The 19,378-nt window shown below is 33.3% G+C and overlaps 2 protein-coding genes across 5 annotated transcripts; both read right to left on the minus strand.

Annotated features, from left to right (window-relative positions):
- Positions 1-372: 372 nt before the first annotated feature.
- LOC100806632 (receptor-like protein 6) lies at positions 373-4,504 on the minus strand. Its single transcript, XM_014773525.3, has 2 exons — positions 1,114-4,504; positions 373-490 (listed from the first exon to the last, which is right to left on the minus strand). Exon 1 carries the CDS (start codon positions 4,336-4,338, stop codon positions 1,135-1,137), a length of 3,204 nt encoding a protein of 1,067 aa, XP_014629011.2. The 5' UTR covers positions 4,339-4,504; the 3' UTR covers positions 373-490; positions 1,114-1,134.
- Positions 4,505-13,437: 8,933 nt separating this feature from the next.
- On the minus strand, positions 13,438-18,351 carry LOC100807167 (G-type lectin S-receptor-like serine/threonine-protein kinase At4g27290). 4 transcript variants are annotated; one of them, XM_041014362.1, is made up of 9 exons: positions 18,178-18,351; positions 16,703-17,920; positions 16,452-16,559; positions 15,432-15,577; positions 15,118-15,328; positions 14,744-14,981; positions 14,511-14,661; positions 14,072-14,428; positions 13,438-13,979 (listed from the first exon to the last, which is right to left on the minus strand). In XM_041014362.1, the coding sequence occupies exons 1-8, from the start codon at positions 18,230-18,232 to the stop codon at positions 14,123-14,125; spliced, it is 2,433 nt and encodes an 810-aa protein (XP_040870296.1). In that variant the 5' UTR covers positions 18,233-18,351; the 3' UTR covers positions 13,438-13,979; positions 14,072-14,122. The 4 variants fall into 4 exon arrangements, with proteins under 4 accessions (XP_040870296.1, XP_006576520.2, XP_006576519.2 ...); XM_006576457.4 differs by having other exon boundaries at positions 16,703-17,923; positions 18,178-18,350; XM_006576456.3 differs by having other exon boundaries at positions 16,703-18,195.
- Positions 18,352-19,378: the final 1,027 nt, after the last annotated feature.

A 19,378-nucleotide genomic window follows, 5' to 3' on the forward strand; every position in this document is an offset into this window, starting at 1 on the left:
TTGTTAACGACAATTTTACAAAGTTGATCAAACCATGACTTTTATAAACTAATTGAAATTAAATCCAGCAATAATTCAATTCAAGTGGTTGGGGCTTTCACTCCTTAATGCAATCATATGCACAGCCAAAAAAGTTGAAATTAAATCCTAACAATGTTTTTCTATCTATAAATGCAACGTAAATAATCACAATTGTAAAAATAAATATAATACTAATATTGATAAGTCAATGTAGTTCAGTTTATATATATATATATATATATATATATATATATATATATATATATAACAAAGCCATTTCCATTCTTTCATTTCTCACATCAGATTTAGCAATACTGAATGCATGAGTAGAAAATATAAAGCAAACAAACTGCATAGTTGAAACATATTGATACAGAAAGAGTTATTACTCCACATATGACCTTGAACAAATTACGACAATGTTACCGACCAGACCTGTTTCCACCAGCACTTATCTTATTTGTTAATCCTGGAATACAAAACACAAGAACAGAGAATGAGATTGAAACTATATATGGAGAAAATATAATTATAATCATTGGCAGTCATGTACTCATTGATTTTAGTTACCCAAAATAAATGTAATTGAACATCACAAAAAAAGATAGTTTAAGGACAATGCGACTAATATTGTAACTTTATATTCATAAAAGCTCTCTCAAATATGCATTAAACATTTGATAAAGTGGATGAGAAAAAAAAGATTTTTTGGAGAAATTAACAAATTACCAATATCAATGATACAATAATGGAATTTTTTTATGTTGTTGATATGTCTCATTGTACTACATTTGCTAACTTTATATACTACAGATAGATAAATATTTATTTTACAAGAACATTTAACAAGTATATCATAAACTACTCATTTAATCATATCAATTAATAGCTATTATTTATGAAGAGAAAAAATCACTTTATCATAGTAGTGACTAAAATGTAGCATATATAATATATTTTCAAGCTTCCGATACATATTCCTTGCAAATTTATCTTTTAGGCATCAAGGCATAGAACCAAATCAACTATCAAATTCGGAAAAGGAAACATTTAGAAAGAATAATTAGAATATTGTGTCTAGATTTCACTTACTTGCAAACATGATATTAATTACTAATGCCTCCACCTTAAAGCTTCGTATGTTTGTCCTCTCCAAGTTACATATTCAAGATACACCTGAGGGAAGATCTGACAAAGAATTTTGTGCACAAGTTGCCAATACCATAGCCTCCATTGCTTCCAAATTAAGAGTGGACCAAAAATAACTCCGTGGCCGAAAATCAATCCCAATTCAACACTAATAAAATTCCAATCAATAGTACACGCTAACCTTCCACATTCTTGTTGTGGCAGCACCTCTTGCTCTTTATGATCTGGATTTTTAGTCAATGGAGGACCGTATAGTCCATCATTGCCTTCAAAAGAAGAAGCTGGAAATGATTGAAGTTGGGTACTTGTTGGGATCTTCCCCATCAAATGGTTGAAGGAGAGATTTAAATATGAAAGGAATGACAAACTTGCAAGCTGCACTGGAATTTCTCCACTCAGAGAGTTTTGTGAAAGGTCCAAGGACTCTAGTTGGCTCATGTTACCTATGGATGATGGGATTTTACCAGACAAAGCATTGTTTGACAAATTAAGGACATGGAGTTCTTTCCAATCCATTAACTCCTCTGGTATAGGTCCATCAAAATGGTTAGACGAGAAATCAATGGATGTGAAAATTGTCAAAATTTTAGCCAACTCCATATTTTGACCTTTACTGATAACTGTGATACTATCTCGATAATATAAACCAAAGTCCAAAATTTGTTTCTCTATGAACTTTAACCCAGCTTCTTCTTTGTTACCCTTTATATTTCTTTTCCAGGTTGTAAAATATTCTCTTGGCAGTTCGCCACTAAAATTGTTAAAAGCAATGTCTACAATTTGAAGCATCTCCCAAGTCATATTGACTTTCAAACATTTTGGGGAACCTTGAAATTTGTTGTTCCTCAAAACCAAGACACGAAGCGTGGGTATTTCTTTTAAGAAGCATGGAAAGCCACCTGTGATTTGATTTGATCCAAGGTCCAATACCTCTAACTTTGAGCAATAAGCAAGAGACTTTGGAATTGGCCCATCTAATTGATTTCCACGAAGATTTAAAGTCCACAGACCACAAGAAACTTTGACTGTATTAGGAATAGGGCTTGAGAGATTGTTGTTCTTCAGATTTAACACCCCAAGGTTCTCACTCACTGTCATTAAACATGAGGGAATTGTTCCAGAAATGTTATTATTGGAAAGATCAAGCACTTTAAGATAAAAAGCATTGCAGAGGGAATCAGGGATGCTGCCACTCAAAGTATTGTTTGAGAGAGAGAGAAAAAATGTGCAAGACATGTAATTACCAAAGTCTCGTGGGATAATAGAGCTAAAATTGTTGCTTGAAAGATCGAAATACAACATATTTCTAGAAAAAAACGGTATTGGCCCCTGAAGTTTATTCTGATGAAGGTCAAGGTACAACAAATGGGAAGAAAGATTCTGGAAAGGTCCTTCCAAATGAGTCAACAAATTATGAGAAATATTAAGGCTTTCAAGAATCTGTAGTTTCCAAATCCAGTTGGGCACTGTCCCTTGGATATGGTTATCTGAGAGATCTAGACTGGTTAATCTGGACTGATTTCTCAAGAAACCAGGGAAAGTTTTCAAGTTGCAGGATGCCAATATTAGATTGCTAATGCTGGGAAAGGAAGATGAGCCAACATTTGTAACATTCACTTTGACTGATAAGTTGTTGTATGAAAGGTCTAGTGTAGTTAAATTTCTGAGAACCAAAATGTTATCTAGATGCATTGATCCATTGAACTTGTTTGAAGAAAGTTGGAGGATAGAGAGTGCTTCAAGCTGTAATATAAATGTTGGAAATGACCCTGAAAGACGATTGCTACTTAAATCGAGGGTGGCTAATTTAGAAGAAGACACATTTGTGAATTCATCTAGTTGACCAAACTGATTGTGGGAAAGCAGAATCCTTTGCAGCCGTGTGAGTGTAAAAAGAGATGAAGGAATGCTCCCATTGATTGAGTTATAACCCAAGCCAATGCTGACAAGATTATCCAGTCCTTCAAAGTGAGATGATTGAATTGCACCACTCAAACCATTATGAGTAAGGTCTAAGTGCGTGAGATTTTTTGCCCTACCAAGTGAAGGCATTTGACCTGTGAAGTTGTTAAATGACAAGTCCAGGTAACTGAGTTCTGTGAGGTTTGACAGTGAATTGGGAAGTGTTCCATTAAATTGACAATAGGAAAAATCCAATTCAAATAAGTTCCTCATGTTACCAATAGAGTTTGGAAATGCTCCAGAGAAGCTTGTGTTACTTACTCTTAAAATCTGAAGAGATCCATTCCGTGGGAAGTCTGGAAAGACACCTTGGAGATTATAGTTGAACGATATGTCAATGACTGACAATGATCCAATGCTGAATATCCCCTGTGGAAATGTTCCATGCAACCCACAATAAACAAGACTTAAGATGGTCAGATTTTTCAAATGGGAAAATGTGTCAGGCACGGGGGATGATAAATTGTTTTGATCAAGAACAATGACTGATAAATTCTTAAGAGTTGCCAGGGAAGGATCCAAAGGTCCTGAGAGATTGCAATGTGACATGCTAAGTTCTTGCAGGTCACGCAGCAACAAGAAGGCACTGCACCATTCATGTCCTGGAACTTTTATACTTACTCCATCCAGATACAGTTGCCTAATACTGGTGAGATTTTGGACAAGCTTTTGTAGATTTGGGTTCTCTAGTTTCAGCTCTTGCCCAGTTAAGTAGGAAAGACAAGAAATATCAAGAGTAACCAACCTTGTCAGCTGAGAAATCTCTATTGGAATCTGCCCCACAAAGCCCGCATATGACAAATTCAGATAAGTCAACTTGTCCAACTTGTTAAATCCAGATGGGATGATAGAATTGAAATTATTAGAAGCCAAATTCAATTCCTGGAGATGTTGAAGACTGAAAATAACACTTGAATCATCAAATCCACCGGAGATTGATTCTCCACTGAGGTCAAGAGCAGTAACATGACCCTCGGTGTCGCAGGTTACTCCCATCCACCTGCAACAATCATCACTTGCATTCCACGACTTCAGCCTGCTGCTACTTCTATATGCCCAGGGTATGAATGTGATGTTGTTCTTGAGTTGGAGCAGCAAAGACCTCTGATCATCAAGACAAAGGCCTGAAACCACAAAGACGTGGTTAAAGAGGCACAACCAATAGAATGGCATCACCATAAGTGCTGAGAAAACCACAATTCTCATTGTAGATGATAATTATGAGTGACACCTTCGCTCACAGAAGTTTTAATTGTAGACAAAATGAAGGTCGTGTTTAAAAATTCACATTTTATGTTGGAAAGTCTTTGTTCAATGTTGGCTTTCTCTAGGGACCCAGATATCTGCACTCAGCAAGAACATCGAAGTTTCGCCTTTGAATTTCTATCTATGCAAATTGCACCATCAATAGGACTCTGAAATAATTATATATAAAACTAGAGGATCTAATGCAGAGGAGGAAGAGTTTAGAATTTCATCTAATTGACCATAAACAAGATTGTTGGAAGATAAGAGGAAGTGTGAAAGGAGATGAATGGATGACCCCACAAAATGAAATATTATGTAAGTAAATTTAGAAGACCCTCAAAATGAGCAAGTGAAATTGACTTGGTGAAGTTGACTCAGCAGTGAAGATTGTTGTTGTAAGATGTGTCAATCATGGGGCAATGGATCCTCTGCAGTGACATTACTATTGCATGAGACGTTAACTCTTCAGTAAATTCTATTAATAGGAGTATAATATACTATTTCTATTGTAAAGAGAAGCTTTCGTTAAATGCTAGTCTTCCCTGTGATTTGATGGTTTGGAAGATGATTTCAAACCTTCAGTGGTCCTGGGATTTTTTAACCAGTCAGAAAAAAAATTAGAGAAACTGTTTTACTTTTGAAACCATTTTAGAAGTTATCCGAAAACTACAAAATAATTCTTTTGCAAGTTCCAAGAGCCTTCCCTCTGTCAAAAATTAGGCAGTTTATTATGTCAAATTGAAAATTGTTACGAGTAGACAGCTAGAGTAGACTGGAAGCTGCTGAGTAGGGCCCAATGGAAAAACTACATTTTCTTTTTTGAATATGGTGAAAATCTCACAGCATTTAATATAAGGACCATTTTATTTTGAGCAAGCAATATAGAATTGAAAATTCTTTCTTGACAGATGTAAGGATTATTGTAAGTCTCATCACTATCATAAATAAGACTTTTGGATATAGAAAATATGCATTTAAATAAAATCAATTATAAATTATGCGTGGTGAATGCTCATGAATTTTAACAAAATCCTTTAAAATTCAAAAACAAAATAGTCCATTGAAAGATTTACAATTGTTACCTAAACAAAAAAATAAACCCAATTAATAAATAAGGAGCCTTTTGTATCATTAAAATGTTTCGGTATTTAAAAAAAAATAGCAAATGAAATGAATTTTAGTGATCCTTTTTTTTAATTTAACCCATTAATTCGATTCAATACATTGTTGAAGTAAGGAAAAAACATTAACATAGCATTTATTTTATTGTTTTTTTTCTTGTAGAATTTAAAAGTTAAGCTTTCTTCTTATTGGAGGCTGATTGATTAAAATAAAAGTTTTAAAAAATTAATCGGAGATTTGCCAAATCATGACATTTACAAATTGCTCAATGATGAGGTCCATTTTGGTGAAGATTGTGAAAATAACTATCAAGGTTGGCCGTGAGCAGTGTCTAGTGGAAAAATTACATTGGACCACTATTTTACTGTAGTCGTTGATTACAAGAAACATAAGTTCGATAATGAAAAATTAATAGAAAAATGCAAGAACAACACATACAATAATGATTTCGATTCAAAACTTTGGCACCATTGCACCTTTTTACAATTGGATGAAGAAAAAGCATTGACCACTCAAAGTGGAGCCATTAACCAACCACCGATAGAAATATAAAGCCCCAGTGACAACAAATATAATTTTACGTGGTAAAATCCCAATCTCTCAAGCACAAAGTTGAAAAACATCATTCTCAAGAAAGTTGAAAAGCGTCATTAGAATCAATTTTAAGTGCCAGATATGGTGAATCACCCTGAACCACCTAAAATGACTATTAATAGTAGGTCGTTAAATAAATAAATAAATTAGACTGTCATTTAACAGCTTCATAGGTCCAATGCCATCCTTTGGTATGGCGAAAAATCTTACCCACTTAGACCTTTTTCATAATAATTTAAGTGATATAATCCCATCATCTCACTTTGAAGGACTGCACAATCTTGTCTATATTGATTTGAGTTATAATTCTTTCACTGGGAGCATTCCTCCATCCCTTTTTACATCCCATCACTGCAAGCAATTTGGCTTTCACACAATGAGTTTAGTTAATTGGGTGAATTCATAAATGTGACATCGTCTAGATTAGAGATCCCCTATATCAGTAACAACAATCTGTCTGGGAGCATTCCTTCATTCATTTTTATTGGAAGGTTAAATGCGTTTATTTTATTTTCTGTTCTTTGAAGATTAAAAATTCTTTCAATAATAAAAAAATATATTTAAATAAAATAAACACATTTTATATAAGAACAAAAATAAAAAAATAGATTATATTATATAAAAAAATATTTAAACCTATTTGCGATAAAAGAAAAGTCACTAATTCCATTTCTAAAAATATATAAAAAAATTTAATTAGTATGAACGAAAAATTACACAAAAAAGAATAAACAACTAGAATAGTTTAAAATAAAAATAAAATACCTTGTTCAAGATTATTAAATTCATCCTCGAACTCTTCATCCTCCATTGTCAATGACGAACATCGACACCAATTTTGTGTACAAACTAAAACTTCAACGGTTTTTGGGGTAAGAGAACTCTTGTAACAACTAAGCACTCTACCTCCAGCGCTAAAAGTTTTTGTGTAGTTAGTAGTGTGTAAGTGAAACGCAACACAAAAATAAGTGAAACGCAAATAGTGAAACTGAAACGCAATCCGCACCTAATGGGTAATGTCACACGTACTAAAATAAAAACAAAAAATATATAATATGTAAATATGTGGTTTGGTTCGGTTTGGTTTAGATTTTCAGCTAGAAACCGAAACCGAACCAAACTGCTCGGTTTCTATAAAAAAAAAAACAAACTAATCCAAAAATTCGTGGTTTGGTTTGGATTTCGTTTTTTTTTTTTTTTTTGCAGTTTGCGGTTTTCCATTTGGGTTGGTTCGGTTTTGAACACCCCTATTGAATAATATTATTTAGAATATAATTCACGTTAACAAAAAGAGTTCAATTTTTTTAAGGGTTCACACTGAACACAAGAACACATCAATTTCACAACAATTTTTCATTGAGACATTAACTGGTTTATCAAACATATATAATTCACAATTATAACTATAAGGATAAAATAAAAATTTACCGAAACTCCCCAAAACCCATTCCAATTGATACTCTAAGGATCCCTACATATGTTCTCACTAATCCCCAATTGTGAATAATTCATCCCTCACCTCGATGTAGTCACTCAAGCGTTCTTCGTTATCAATTGTGGCATTTTTGGTGCTCTCTAGAACTCCTCCTCCGGTTGCTCTGTTAGGGTTCTCAAACGTTAGAGAGAAGGAGAAGGGATTGAAGCCTCCATTCTGTGGTCTTACATGTGATGCATCTTTCTCCATTCACAGACATTCTCTTGTCAATCCCAACAGTGAAGGTGTGAGAAATTAAATCACGAATCACATATCAAAATTTCACGACAATCCACATATAAAAATTAAGAGTAAAAGGAGGCATCGTCAATGTGAAAACTGACTTAACACGTCTCTATTTATAGCTAGAGGTACTTACAACTTATTATTTACTCTATTTATTTATTTTATAAAAAAAACTCTATTTTATTCCCTATCAAATGAATAAATAAAATACCTTTTTTTTCCCTCTCAAACCATTATTTTATTTAATAAAATTATTTCTCCTTATTTATTTAATTACAAAAGTCTCATCATTTTTTTAAACTCTATTTATTTTAAATAAAAAACCTTTTTAATTTAATTCACAAAAAATGGGATGTTACAACTACATTGCATGTAGGATTGAATCTTAGTGTATCTGTTGCATAACGCTTGTGTATTGATCGATATTGATTGATTTAGTGATATTGTGTTTTCATCATTGAGTACGTGAATGATGTGAAAATGAATGAGACGTGTTGTGATGTGATGTTACACAACAAAATGGTGAAATGACGTGAGCTATGTTAAGTAAGTTATATCTCATTTATATGATATGTATATTTGTGTTGTCTCATTTCTCTCTATTAGTTAGAAATGTGATTACTCATTTCCTGTGTACTATTTGTGTTTGGATCCTATGATGATCTCAAAATTTGGGTTCGTGGGAACAGATGATTAGGTGAATGACTATGGAGAATGTAACATCCCGATTTTCGTAAACTAGATTAAAAAAGATTGTTATTTATAAATAAATAGAATTTTTAAAAAGATGATGAGATTTTATAAATAAATAAATAAGGAGATATAATTATTAATTAAAATAATGATTTGAGAGAAAATAAAAGGGTGTTATTTTTATTTGTTTGATAGAGAATAAAATAAAGTTTGTTTTTATAAAATAATAAATAATAAATAAATAAATATAGTAAATAATAGGTCGTAAATGCCCCTAGCTATAAATAGCAACATGCTAGGTCAGTTTTCGGACTGACTCCCCAGCCTCTTCTGCCTCACAATTTCGTTTTTTTTTTCTTTTCTCCCAAAACCCTCTCTTTTTCCCGCAGGCCACCAAACCTGTCTCAGAAAAATGACGATCTCGGACTCATTCACCGTTGGATCGTCGTGAAATTTGAGGACCGCGTTCGCAACCCATTTCCGAGAATTTTCACCGTTGGGGATTTCGATATTATGTCTGAGCTACAAGAAATACCCCTCGCATTGTAGCATTTTCCTTTCCCGCTGAAACCCAAAGCTGTCTCGATAAAACTACGATCTCAGTTTCGTTAACCGTTGGATTTTCATGAAATTTGGATATAATGTTCGAAATTAAATTTCGCACGTTTTCAACGTTGGGATTTGGGAAATAATATTTTTTGGGGGGAGAAAAATAAATCTCATGATGACAGTACAAGTGGAGGCTTCAATCCCTTTTCTGTCTCTTTGACGTTTGGGAACTCTATCGAAACAGCTGAGGAAAAAAATTGGAGGAATCTCAGGGAACCACTAGAGATGCTGCTATCGCTGGCTGAAGACACGTGAGCCCGCTTAGAGGTAAGGGATGAGTTATTCACAATTGGGAATTAGCGAGAACATGTGTAGGGATCCTTAGAGATATCAATTGGAATGAGTTTTGGGGTGTTTTTGCAATTTTCATTTTATCCTTATAATTATTACAGTGAATTATATATGTTTGATAGACCAATTGTTGTGAAATTGATATGTTATTGTGTTGAGCGTGAACCCTATCAATCAAATACTTTTTCTAATTAATATGAATTGATGAAATAAAGGAGAAATTTAGAGAGAGATATTGATTTTGTATTTTCTCTTTTTCTTGTTGTTTAGGTTTTTATATATAATTTAAAAAATTAATATCATAATTGAAATTGACCAAAGTGTTCATATAATTATTTAGAATTTGTGCATTGAAAGCTTACTTTGTAATTTGTGATTCAATATGATGTATGCTAGTTTATATATATAGAATGATAGTTATTTATATTAATAATTTATATAAATAATATTGTAGAGTGTTATAGTATGATTCAAAAAATTATTAAGTATTAGAGTTTGAGAATATTATGGTTAAATTTGATGAACATGTGTATGTTGTACCTTATGAATATCATTAAGAATGTTATGAGATTGTTGATGTGATGTTATGAGATGTTAAAGTGTGGACATGATATTCGATTGTAAATAAGTGGATGTGTTTAACACTTGATGTTACATTAATTATATCGTGAGCTATGAATTATACAATAACCCGACCAGTGTTTATGTGCAGTGTTAAAGAAAAATTGTAGGTTCCAAGTTAGGAACCAGTGTTAAATTGTAGCGCAATTATGTTAAACATGTTGAAACATGAGTGTGAGGTCGTGGTATTGTATAATTCATGAGCAATGCTTATAAATGAAATATGTGATGAATTGTGGAATAATATGTTGCCTTGAGATTATAATATTGTTATTGAGATTGAGTAAAAGTGTAAAGTAGAACATGTGTTGAATTGTGAGATACGTGAAAACATGTGATGGTGGATTATGACATTATGAGATGTGAAATTGTGAATGAGTTTTGCTTGTGAATAAGTGTGTGATTAACTCTTGATGTGACATTATTTGTGTTGTAAGCTGTGAATTGTACAATAACCCGACCAGTGTTATCTTGAGAAAAGTGTAAATGCGCAGTGTTAAAGAGAAAGTGTAGGTTTCCTATTTAGGAACCAGTGTTAAAGAGAAAGTGTAGGTTCCTATTTAGGAACCAGTGTTAAATTGTAGCGCAATATGTTGTACGTGTTTAAGACACGAGTGTGAGGTCGTGGGTATTATATAATTCACTAGCAGTGTCTGTGTACTAAAATGATTTTAGGGGTTGGACCTGAATCAGGAGGGAGAGACCCTGATGGACTCTTTGGAGTGTAGGCCTTGGGGGTCACCGGGTTTGAGTGCTCCTTTAAGTCTATGCTGATCCCATATGGTTGGAGCATTCTCGCAAAACATCATGACCCTGACTGGTCTCCTTATGATCTTACTTAGTGAGAGTGACCTGACAAACCCATTGTGTGGTGTGTCTTGTTATGTACTCCTAAGCGCCCTAGGGTGGTTTTTCACTGACATGGTACCACATTGCATATAAGCTTAAGTCTTAGCATAACTGTCTCAGGCGCTTGCTCATTGTTCATTTTGAAATTGATGTGTTATTATGTCTTGATCGGAGTGTGTGATTCTTGTGTATTGTGATTGATGATTGAAAGGTTTGATTGATGATTGAAAAGTGAATTTTGAATGACAAAGTGATGAAATAATGTGAGATATGCTAAGTAAATTGTATTTGGCTACTATATGTTGTTTTGTTCTTCTCTAGTAGTTAAGAATGTGATAATTCACTCCCGGTTTGTTGTTTGTGTTTGGATCCTGTGATGATCTTGAACCTTGTGTTCGGGGGAGCAGATGACTAGGTGAAGTGCTTAAAGGAACCTTGTGCTGAAGGACGTCGAGACACAATACTCTGATAGGATGTGACAGTGGGGCATAAATTTTATATTAATTGCATAATGTTAGTCTATTTTATTTTATCTCACTGATTTAACAAAATATTTTTTTAAATTTTGATGGCCTTGTTTCGAGCCGAATATATTTTTTTTATAAGTTTTAATTGATAATAGTGAAGTGAATGTGAACCTTTTACCCGTGTGAATTTGGTTACCGATATTTTTTATATATTTTATTTACTTATATGTCGGGGTAGAGGGTGTCACAGAGAACCTCGTACTAGACGACGCGGGAACACAATACTTTGATAGGATGTGACATTGGAGTATATGTTTTTATATTAATTGCATGAAGTCTTGGATGACCTTGTTTTAAGCAGAGATGATTTTATTATATTTATTTGGGAAAGTTTTATTATGATGTTAGAAAAGCGAATGTGAGTCTTTTACTTTTTTTGAAATGCTTTTATTTAAATGTGTTTTAAATTTTTTTAATTAATTATGATTTCTTATTCCTTTTATTATTAGTACATAAATGTGAGGGGTAAAGGGTATCACAAATGAACTTTGAAGTTTAGCTCTATAAGCTGATTATTTAAATGTTATGAAAGATAATTGGTTAAATTAGTTATTTGATCCTTTAATTTGTTTTTTAGATTCAATTTGGTCCTTTAATTTTTTTTGTTCAATTTGGTCTTCTATTTTTTTAAAATCAATTCAATTTGGTCCTTAAATTTAAATAGTAAGAAATCACACTTTGTGACAATTCAAAATCGTCACTAAATGGTTTTAAACCACCACAAAATGAACATTTTCCAAAAAAATGAATTAATTTTAGAAATTGGATGACCAAATTGAACAAAAAAAAACTAGAAGATCAAATTAAATCACTTTTAAAAATTAGAGGAACAAATTGAATTTAAATAATAAATTAAAGGACAAAAAATTAATTTAACCAAAATAATTCAATGGAATTGAAACAGTTGCTTCAAGTGGTACATGCATAACTTTTATTAAGATTTTGAGATTGAGTCTTAGGTATAAAAAACATTCTCTTGGGAGAGTTAATTTTACCATAGATATTTTGAATTAGAACGTAGTTGTTTTAAAAATAAAAGCTTATGTTTTTAGTTTCTCAAACTAGATAGTCTAGCATAAGAGTCTAGTTCGATTAGTTCAACAGAATTGTGATTGTTGTAAAGTTGCTCATATTATCTTCAATTCTTACCGATCAAATAAAAAACTAAAGGGTATTTTTTTTTGTCTCCTAAATAAAAATTTATATTTTTTTATTCCTTAAAATCAAAAACTTCTTTTTAATTCCTTTTCCCAAATAAAATTTTGCATTTTTTTAGTTAGGGAGTGAGGTATGCTTTTTGGGAAGGTGCAAAGAAGATATGACGTAGGCAGTTATTTAGTAATCTTGCTAATAGGTTGACCTTTGTTTATGTCGTTAAGTAAATATAGAAATAAAAGGATTCAAACAGTTCAAGGTGAAATTGTTCTCAATGGATTTGTGTTAGTGGTTAATTTTTAATTTTTTTTTGTTGGGGGTTGGGGTATCCCTGCTAAATGTTCAGTTTGGAACCAAATGAACAGGAAATATAAGATTCATCTGGTGGTTGAGAAGAAGAACTTAAGGGTAAAAGGAGAATGAGGAGAGATTGCCGTTTCAAATGCTTCACAAACATTTGGCAATTAAAAAAAAAAAAAGGAACCAAATGAACAAGGGACATCTGAAATGCAGATTCCCCATTGAGACAAGTGCCAATAATACGATTTGGTTGGTCAATACAAGGAAATAACAAGCATTCTTCCAAGGTTCAAGACCAATCTAAGTCACAAAATCTCAAGCCTTAACAAACAAGCATTGCTAGAAACTTGATTCTTCAAGTACATGAACTTACATAAGTGCTTCATCCATGGGTTAAGTCGAGTAAGCCTCTTCTTAACATAAATCTCGAATATATTTAGAGTTAAACACAACGCAGCAATGAGTTCAGCACAAGTGGTTTCATTCATTAAAACCAACATGATTCTAAAGATGAAGGTGAAGAAATCTTATTAACTTAAACAGTAAGTAAAACTAAAACCATTGGGGCACAAGGTCTCAATTCAACACACATGATATTAAAATCCAAAGACTGATTACAGAGTTTAGTCACTCATGGCTGAGAGTGAAAAACTATAAGAACAAAGAAAACTAAAACATTAGAATTACTACATTTTTGCTTACTCCGAATAAAACACATCAATACAAACTTTATCTAATTCAATTCAAATGTGTGACAGGGAAGCAAAAAGGATATTAAAATATATGAATTATCATAGCAGCTTTCACTATCATTGTGAGGTCCTGAAATTGTACTTCCATCACCTTGCAGTGGCAGAATTGTTTCGGTGTTGATCAATGCCAGTGACTTGTTTCACTTATCTTCTTATCGTATTTTTTTTGTTAATTCAGCTTCTAGCATCATGTTAGGCCTATCCTCCTGTCACCAGTAACAGACTAACATGTAATTCGTGGCTAAGGTTCTACTATGTAGTGATGCAATCCGCAGGGACAGTGAATCCTTTACCACAACATGCAACTTTTATGCTATTAATATCAGTTGTTTGCCCATGGAAAAGAAATAATATCACTTTAAGAACCTGTGGTTAAATTTTGTACGAAATTATGTTAATACATAAGCACAACTAAACAACTTTTGAATCAATACTCCTTTGGTAGTGAATGTACGTACTTGCAATCAAATTGTGCGTCAGTGCAATATTTTCAGCTGGCTCAATAACTTTCACCGGCCATTTAATGAGGTAATGGTTAACTCATCATTTGAAGTCATTAGGTCTAGATTAAAGCTTAATTTTCCTTCATCCAAAGTCCTGCTTTGAAAGAAACCAAGCTCTTTTGGCTCAACCAGTTCCATCTCACTCCCTAACATTTGAATTACTGATGTCATGGTTGGTCTATCCCCAGGGTATTGTTGCAAGCACAAGAGACTAACATGGATGCATCGCAGTACTTCTGGGATAACACACGAGTCCTTTATGCTTGAGTCAATCAACTGTAAAGCATTTTTCTCTTTCCAAAGTGTCCATGCCTGAAACATAAAAGAAGAGAAAAAGGTTAATTATTTATGTTCAAAGTCTGGCATAAATAAATAGTAAGTTTTTGAGTCTCACATAACCAACAAGGCTATTAGTCTGGTTTCCATCACAAAGAGCTTTATTTTTTATCCCACATACAATCTCCAACAATAAAATGCCAAAGCTGAAAACGTCCGATTTGATTGAAAATAGTCCAGCAACAGCATATTCTGGGGCCATGTATCCACTACATGAAACAATTAGAGAAAACAATCACGACACACACAAAAAAAAAGTGTAGTAATGTAGTATAGTAAGACAACACTCACTAAGTCCCAACTACTCTTTTTGTGTTTCCTTCAGTTTGGTCTCCTCCAAAAGCTCTTGCCGTTCCAAAATCTGATATTTTTGGATTTAAATTTTCATCAAGTAAAACATTACTTGCTTTGAGATCTCTATGAATAATCCTTAATCGGGAATCTTGATGGAGATACAAAAGTCCTCTAGCAATTCCAAATATTACGTGGAAGCGCCGGGGCCAATCCAGTAATTTACCTTTCACTTGATCTGTTTTTTGTTTTTTTGAAAAGCAAATATGTTGTTTAGTATTTAGATATTCAAGATTAATAAGCCTCTAAATAAGAATTTAAGTAAAACAACATAAGTTCACCTAATATAGGCAGGCATTATTCATATGACATACCAAAAATGAAGGTGTCTAGGCTGCCATTAACCATGTATTCATATATTAGTAATTTTTCTTGTTCTTGAAAGCAACAGCCAAGGAGCTTTACAAGATTTCGGTGTTGAAGCTTTGCAATCAGTTTTACTTCTGTTGTGAACTCATTTATTCCTTGTCCGGAGCTAGTTGATAGTCTCTTGACAGCAATTTGTCGCCTATCCACTAATTCTCCCTGCATAATTGCATTCATTCGAGAATATGTTTTCTATAACAACAAATCAAACAATGGCACATCCAGGGTTACTTATCTGTTAAGTTCTTAAATATTGAATTACCTTATATACAGGTCCAAAACCACCTTGTCCAATCTTATTATTCAACGAAAAATTGTTGGTGGCAGTAATGATAGTTAGCAGATCAAACAATGGCACATCCATGTCATCAATGTGACTTTCAATGTTCTCTTTTGTCTTTGACTTATCTAGACAAGGAAGAAAGGAATAAAGCAGTCAACGATATAATGAAACATGAGGAGGGATTGGAAGAGGTTAAATCTGCAATATTCAATTAGAGAAGGAAACAAAAAAATATATTGTGTGCACTCAATTTCTTTAATATGTAGCAAGTTGAAACTCCGATCATTAAACCAATATGAGGTTCATGGCTATGCTAAAAGGCCACCTGGCCTCAAATTCCCCGTTAAGGTATGACTACACTACAGGTGCTTCCTGATAATTTTAAGCATTTCCAATTTTCAATTTTACAACTTCTCTCTCTCTCTCTCTCTCTCTCTCTCTCTCTCTCTCTCTCTCTATATATATATATATATATATATATATATATAAAGAGAAAGAGATAGAGAGCTATCGTGATTTTAGTGACAAAAAGTTATGTTCCTTCTGACTCTGTATATGACAAAAATGTAAAATAAAAGTATCCCACTAATTGTGATAGCAATTAGTTTTTGTTGTGTCCATGTCGGGGCAGAGATCTTCATGGTTTATTTTCATCAAACACAAAATCAATCTTATTATTTGTAACAAAGCAAGCAATGAGAGATCTAGATCATGCACACAACTTTCATGACTTCTCTGGGAAAATAAATCATAGTATTTTGTGAGTTTTTTTTTTTATGCCTCAACATTGTTAAACCTCAAAAACTATGAAATTCTGTCCAAGAGACACAGAACAGAACCCTGCTATAAGGCCACTAAACCTAGATTTCAAAGGATACTCTAAAAGACTAGTAACAGCATTTGTCAAGGGTATTGACGACTAGCAGAATTTCCATTTAAAATATGATATATATAGAACTAGTCACCCATATTTTTAAGGAAATGTGAGAAAAATTTTACCGGCAAATTTCCTTCTGCAGACGAAATAAATAGCAAGCGTCACTACTAAAGTTGCAGCAACGGAGGTTACAATTATTATTTTAGAGTTCCTCTTGTGCCTGATAGACTCTTCATGGTTGAATTTGATCAAGCAAAACAACAATGGTTAAATTCCATATTGAAGGACCAAGCTTATATTCTCAAAACATGATTGAAATTCTGGTGAGAAGAATAATAAAAGGATTAATTGGAAAAGTTAAAAAAGTATTTACCTAATTCTGACGCAGGCAACCTTATATATAGACTCTGCCCATTCTCTGGAACTGGATACAGTTTGATGTCAAATAAATCACCAAACCACATAACACAGCCACTGCCTGCTCCACTTATATTTGAATTGGTATATGCCATGCAGGAACAATTATTCAAGCACTTGGTTCTGCATTGTTTTAGATCAATGGTCTCATCCACAAATGTATCTTTAGTATCCGGCACTTTCAAGCCATCCACAGGTACAAACCCATCACTGAGCTTATCTCGGCAGCTAAGTGGATGTTTCTGGACACATCCTTCAGACCAGTCCATTGAGTTCCATTCCTCAGGAGACTTAGGCTTGAACCCATTTAAACATTGACACATTGGTAATGCAGAAGTGGTGCAATATGTATTGGCTCCACAAAATCCATAATGGTCACAGTTGTCTTGTGGCATCGTTGAATATAAAATCCATGATTTCCCTGACCATACATAAAGACGACGTTCTAGTGTGGCTTGGTTAAGTACCACTTTTGATATTGAACCTGTCTGCTTTAGGCTCCATCTGTAATAAACCTCTTCCTGGTTGGAGACAAACTCGTAATGGTAAATGGGGTTATTAGGCTTCATAAGTGGCATGCCACTGAAACGCAAGCCATTCCATGGTCCAAGTCTATAGTACTTTTTTGTTCCATTCATCATATAGACCTCAGGATAAGGGTGCAGGGTAATGCCTAAAGATAAGTCTCCTTGGTTTGGATCATCATCACTCTTCCAAGCTACCAGGCAAGTACTAAGATTTCTTTTGAGGTCCCATCCAAGCTTCATTCCTGGCAGCATAGTATTAGAAGGGTAATCAAAACTTTGCCACAGATATGCATCTTCCTTTGCTCCATTCTCATCTCTTATCACAAGATTGCCAGAATCCAAGAGCTCTGCCACCGGATTCCACACCCTTTCTGGAGAACTTGTGCTCCAAACAATAGTGTTGTTGTGTGTAAGGACCAAATTGCCAGAACTGTCTAGCTTCAAAATTGGAGAAGAATCCTTTATTGGGATGCTACTGTTTGCAACCCAAACCATGTTCTGAAGTGGAATATTCTTGTACCAAATCCCAAGGTAGATTTTGTTCGGATTTCCAAGATTGAAGAAACCGAGTTCGAAGATTCCACTTGGGGAAACTAGGGTCTTTCCGTAACTGAGGGGCTGGGATTGTGTGATGGATGAAGTTTCTGCTGCTGTGAAAACTATGAGAGATGAGAAAAACAGTATATAAACTATGATACTCATGAGAAAAAGAATAAACTTCATTGAGTCCTAAGCTTCACAGTTAGATCTTAAAACAGCCATGCTGAAGACTAAGAAAACTTAAACCACAGAATATATATAGGAGTAACAAAATTTACTAAGCAAACCAAAGTAATGCATAAGCAATAATGGAGTCGAATTGGGGTTATTCCTCTAACTCATTATGAAAACCATTAAGACTTACAAAGGCACAACCAATAAAATGGCATCAGCAGTGCTGAGAATAGCACAATTTTCATTGTAGAAACGTCAAAGTTTCACTGACAAATAGCGTTTTCATTGATGCTCTTTTCCATCTTGACAATAGCAATTTGAACTCTATGACATAAGCCGTTCAATAGAATTTTCAGTAGACTTTTATTTTGTGGTTTACGGGTTTAGTTGCAGTCTCTTTAGTCTATGTGGAGACCACAGTCTTAAATATTGCGGCTCTTAGTCACTGTCCTGGTAAATTACCCTTTTGAGACTTCTGAAAAAAGACAATGTTAAAGTCAAAATGTAGCATGGAAAGTTTGGCCATAGTTTCTGGTCAAGAACGGAGTTGACTTCACTGGCTATTAGAAGTTTTTAAAAATTATACTTCTACCTGAAAAAAATTATAACTTATAAGGTTTAGTTATTCTGTAATAATTTTTCATTTTAGTCTATGTATTTCAAAACATAATATTTTGGTTTCTATAGTTGTAATTTTTCAAGTTTCAACAACTAAGGCCATTGTTTGAAATAATTGTGATCTAACTCTCTTAATCCACATCCATCTCAGATGGCATTAGACAACTTTAGACAGTGAAGACAGAAAGGTAAAAATAATTGTAAGTTGTAACTACTATGTTTTAAATATGATGAATGCTAAAAACATTATCTCTAACACTAAAAAAAAAAATCTAACTCATTTAATCCTCATCCTTCTCAAATGGCATTAGACAACTTTAGACAGTGAAGATAGAAAGGTACAAAAAATTGAAAGGTGTACTATTATGTTTTAAAATATGAGGAATGCTAGGGATATTACTCTAAATCTCTTTCTAATCTAACTCATTTAATCCACATCCTTCTCAAATGGCATTAGACAACTTTAGACAACACAGATAAAAAGGTAAACAAAAACTGTAAGTTGTAAATATTATATTTTAAAAAAAGGTACATGATCATTTAAGTTCTTAAATGTGTAAGCTTGTGACAATTTAATCCTGAAGAATAAAAATCTTGATTTAGTCTCTTTAAAAAGTGCAACAATTTTGTCCTTGTAATTATTGCACTTTTTACATATTTAGTGGTTAAATAAGAATTTTCAATCTTTTAAGCACTAAATTGTCACTAATTTACACATTGGGAGCCAAAATGGTCATTTTTCATTTAAATTGTCATGTCTAAATGAAGATAAA

Source organism: Glycine max, chromosome 3 (genome assembly GCF_000004515.6).
Source record: "Glycine max cultivar Williams 82 chromosome 3, Glycine_max_v4.0, whole genome shotgun sequence".
Classification (NCBI taxonomy): domain Eukaryota; kingdom Viridiplantae; phylum Streptophyta; class Magnoliopsida; order Fabales; family Fabaceae; genus Glycine; species Glycine max.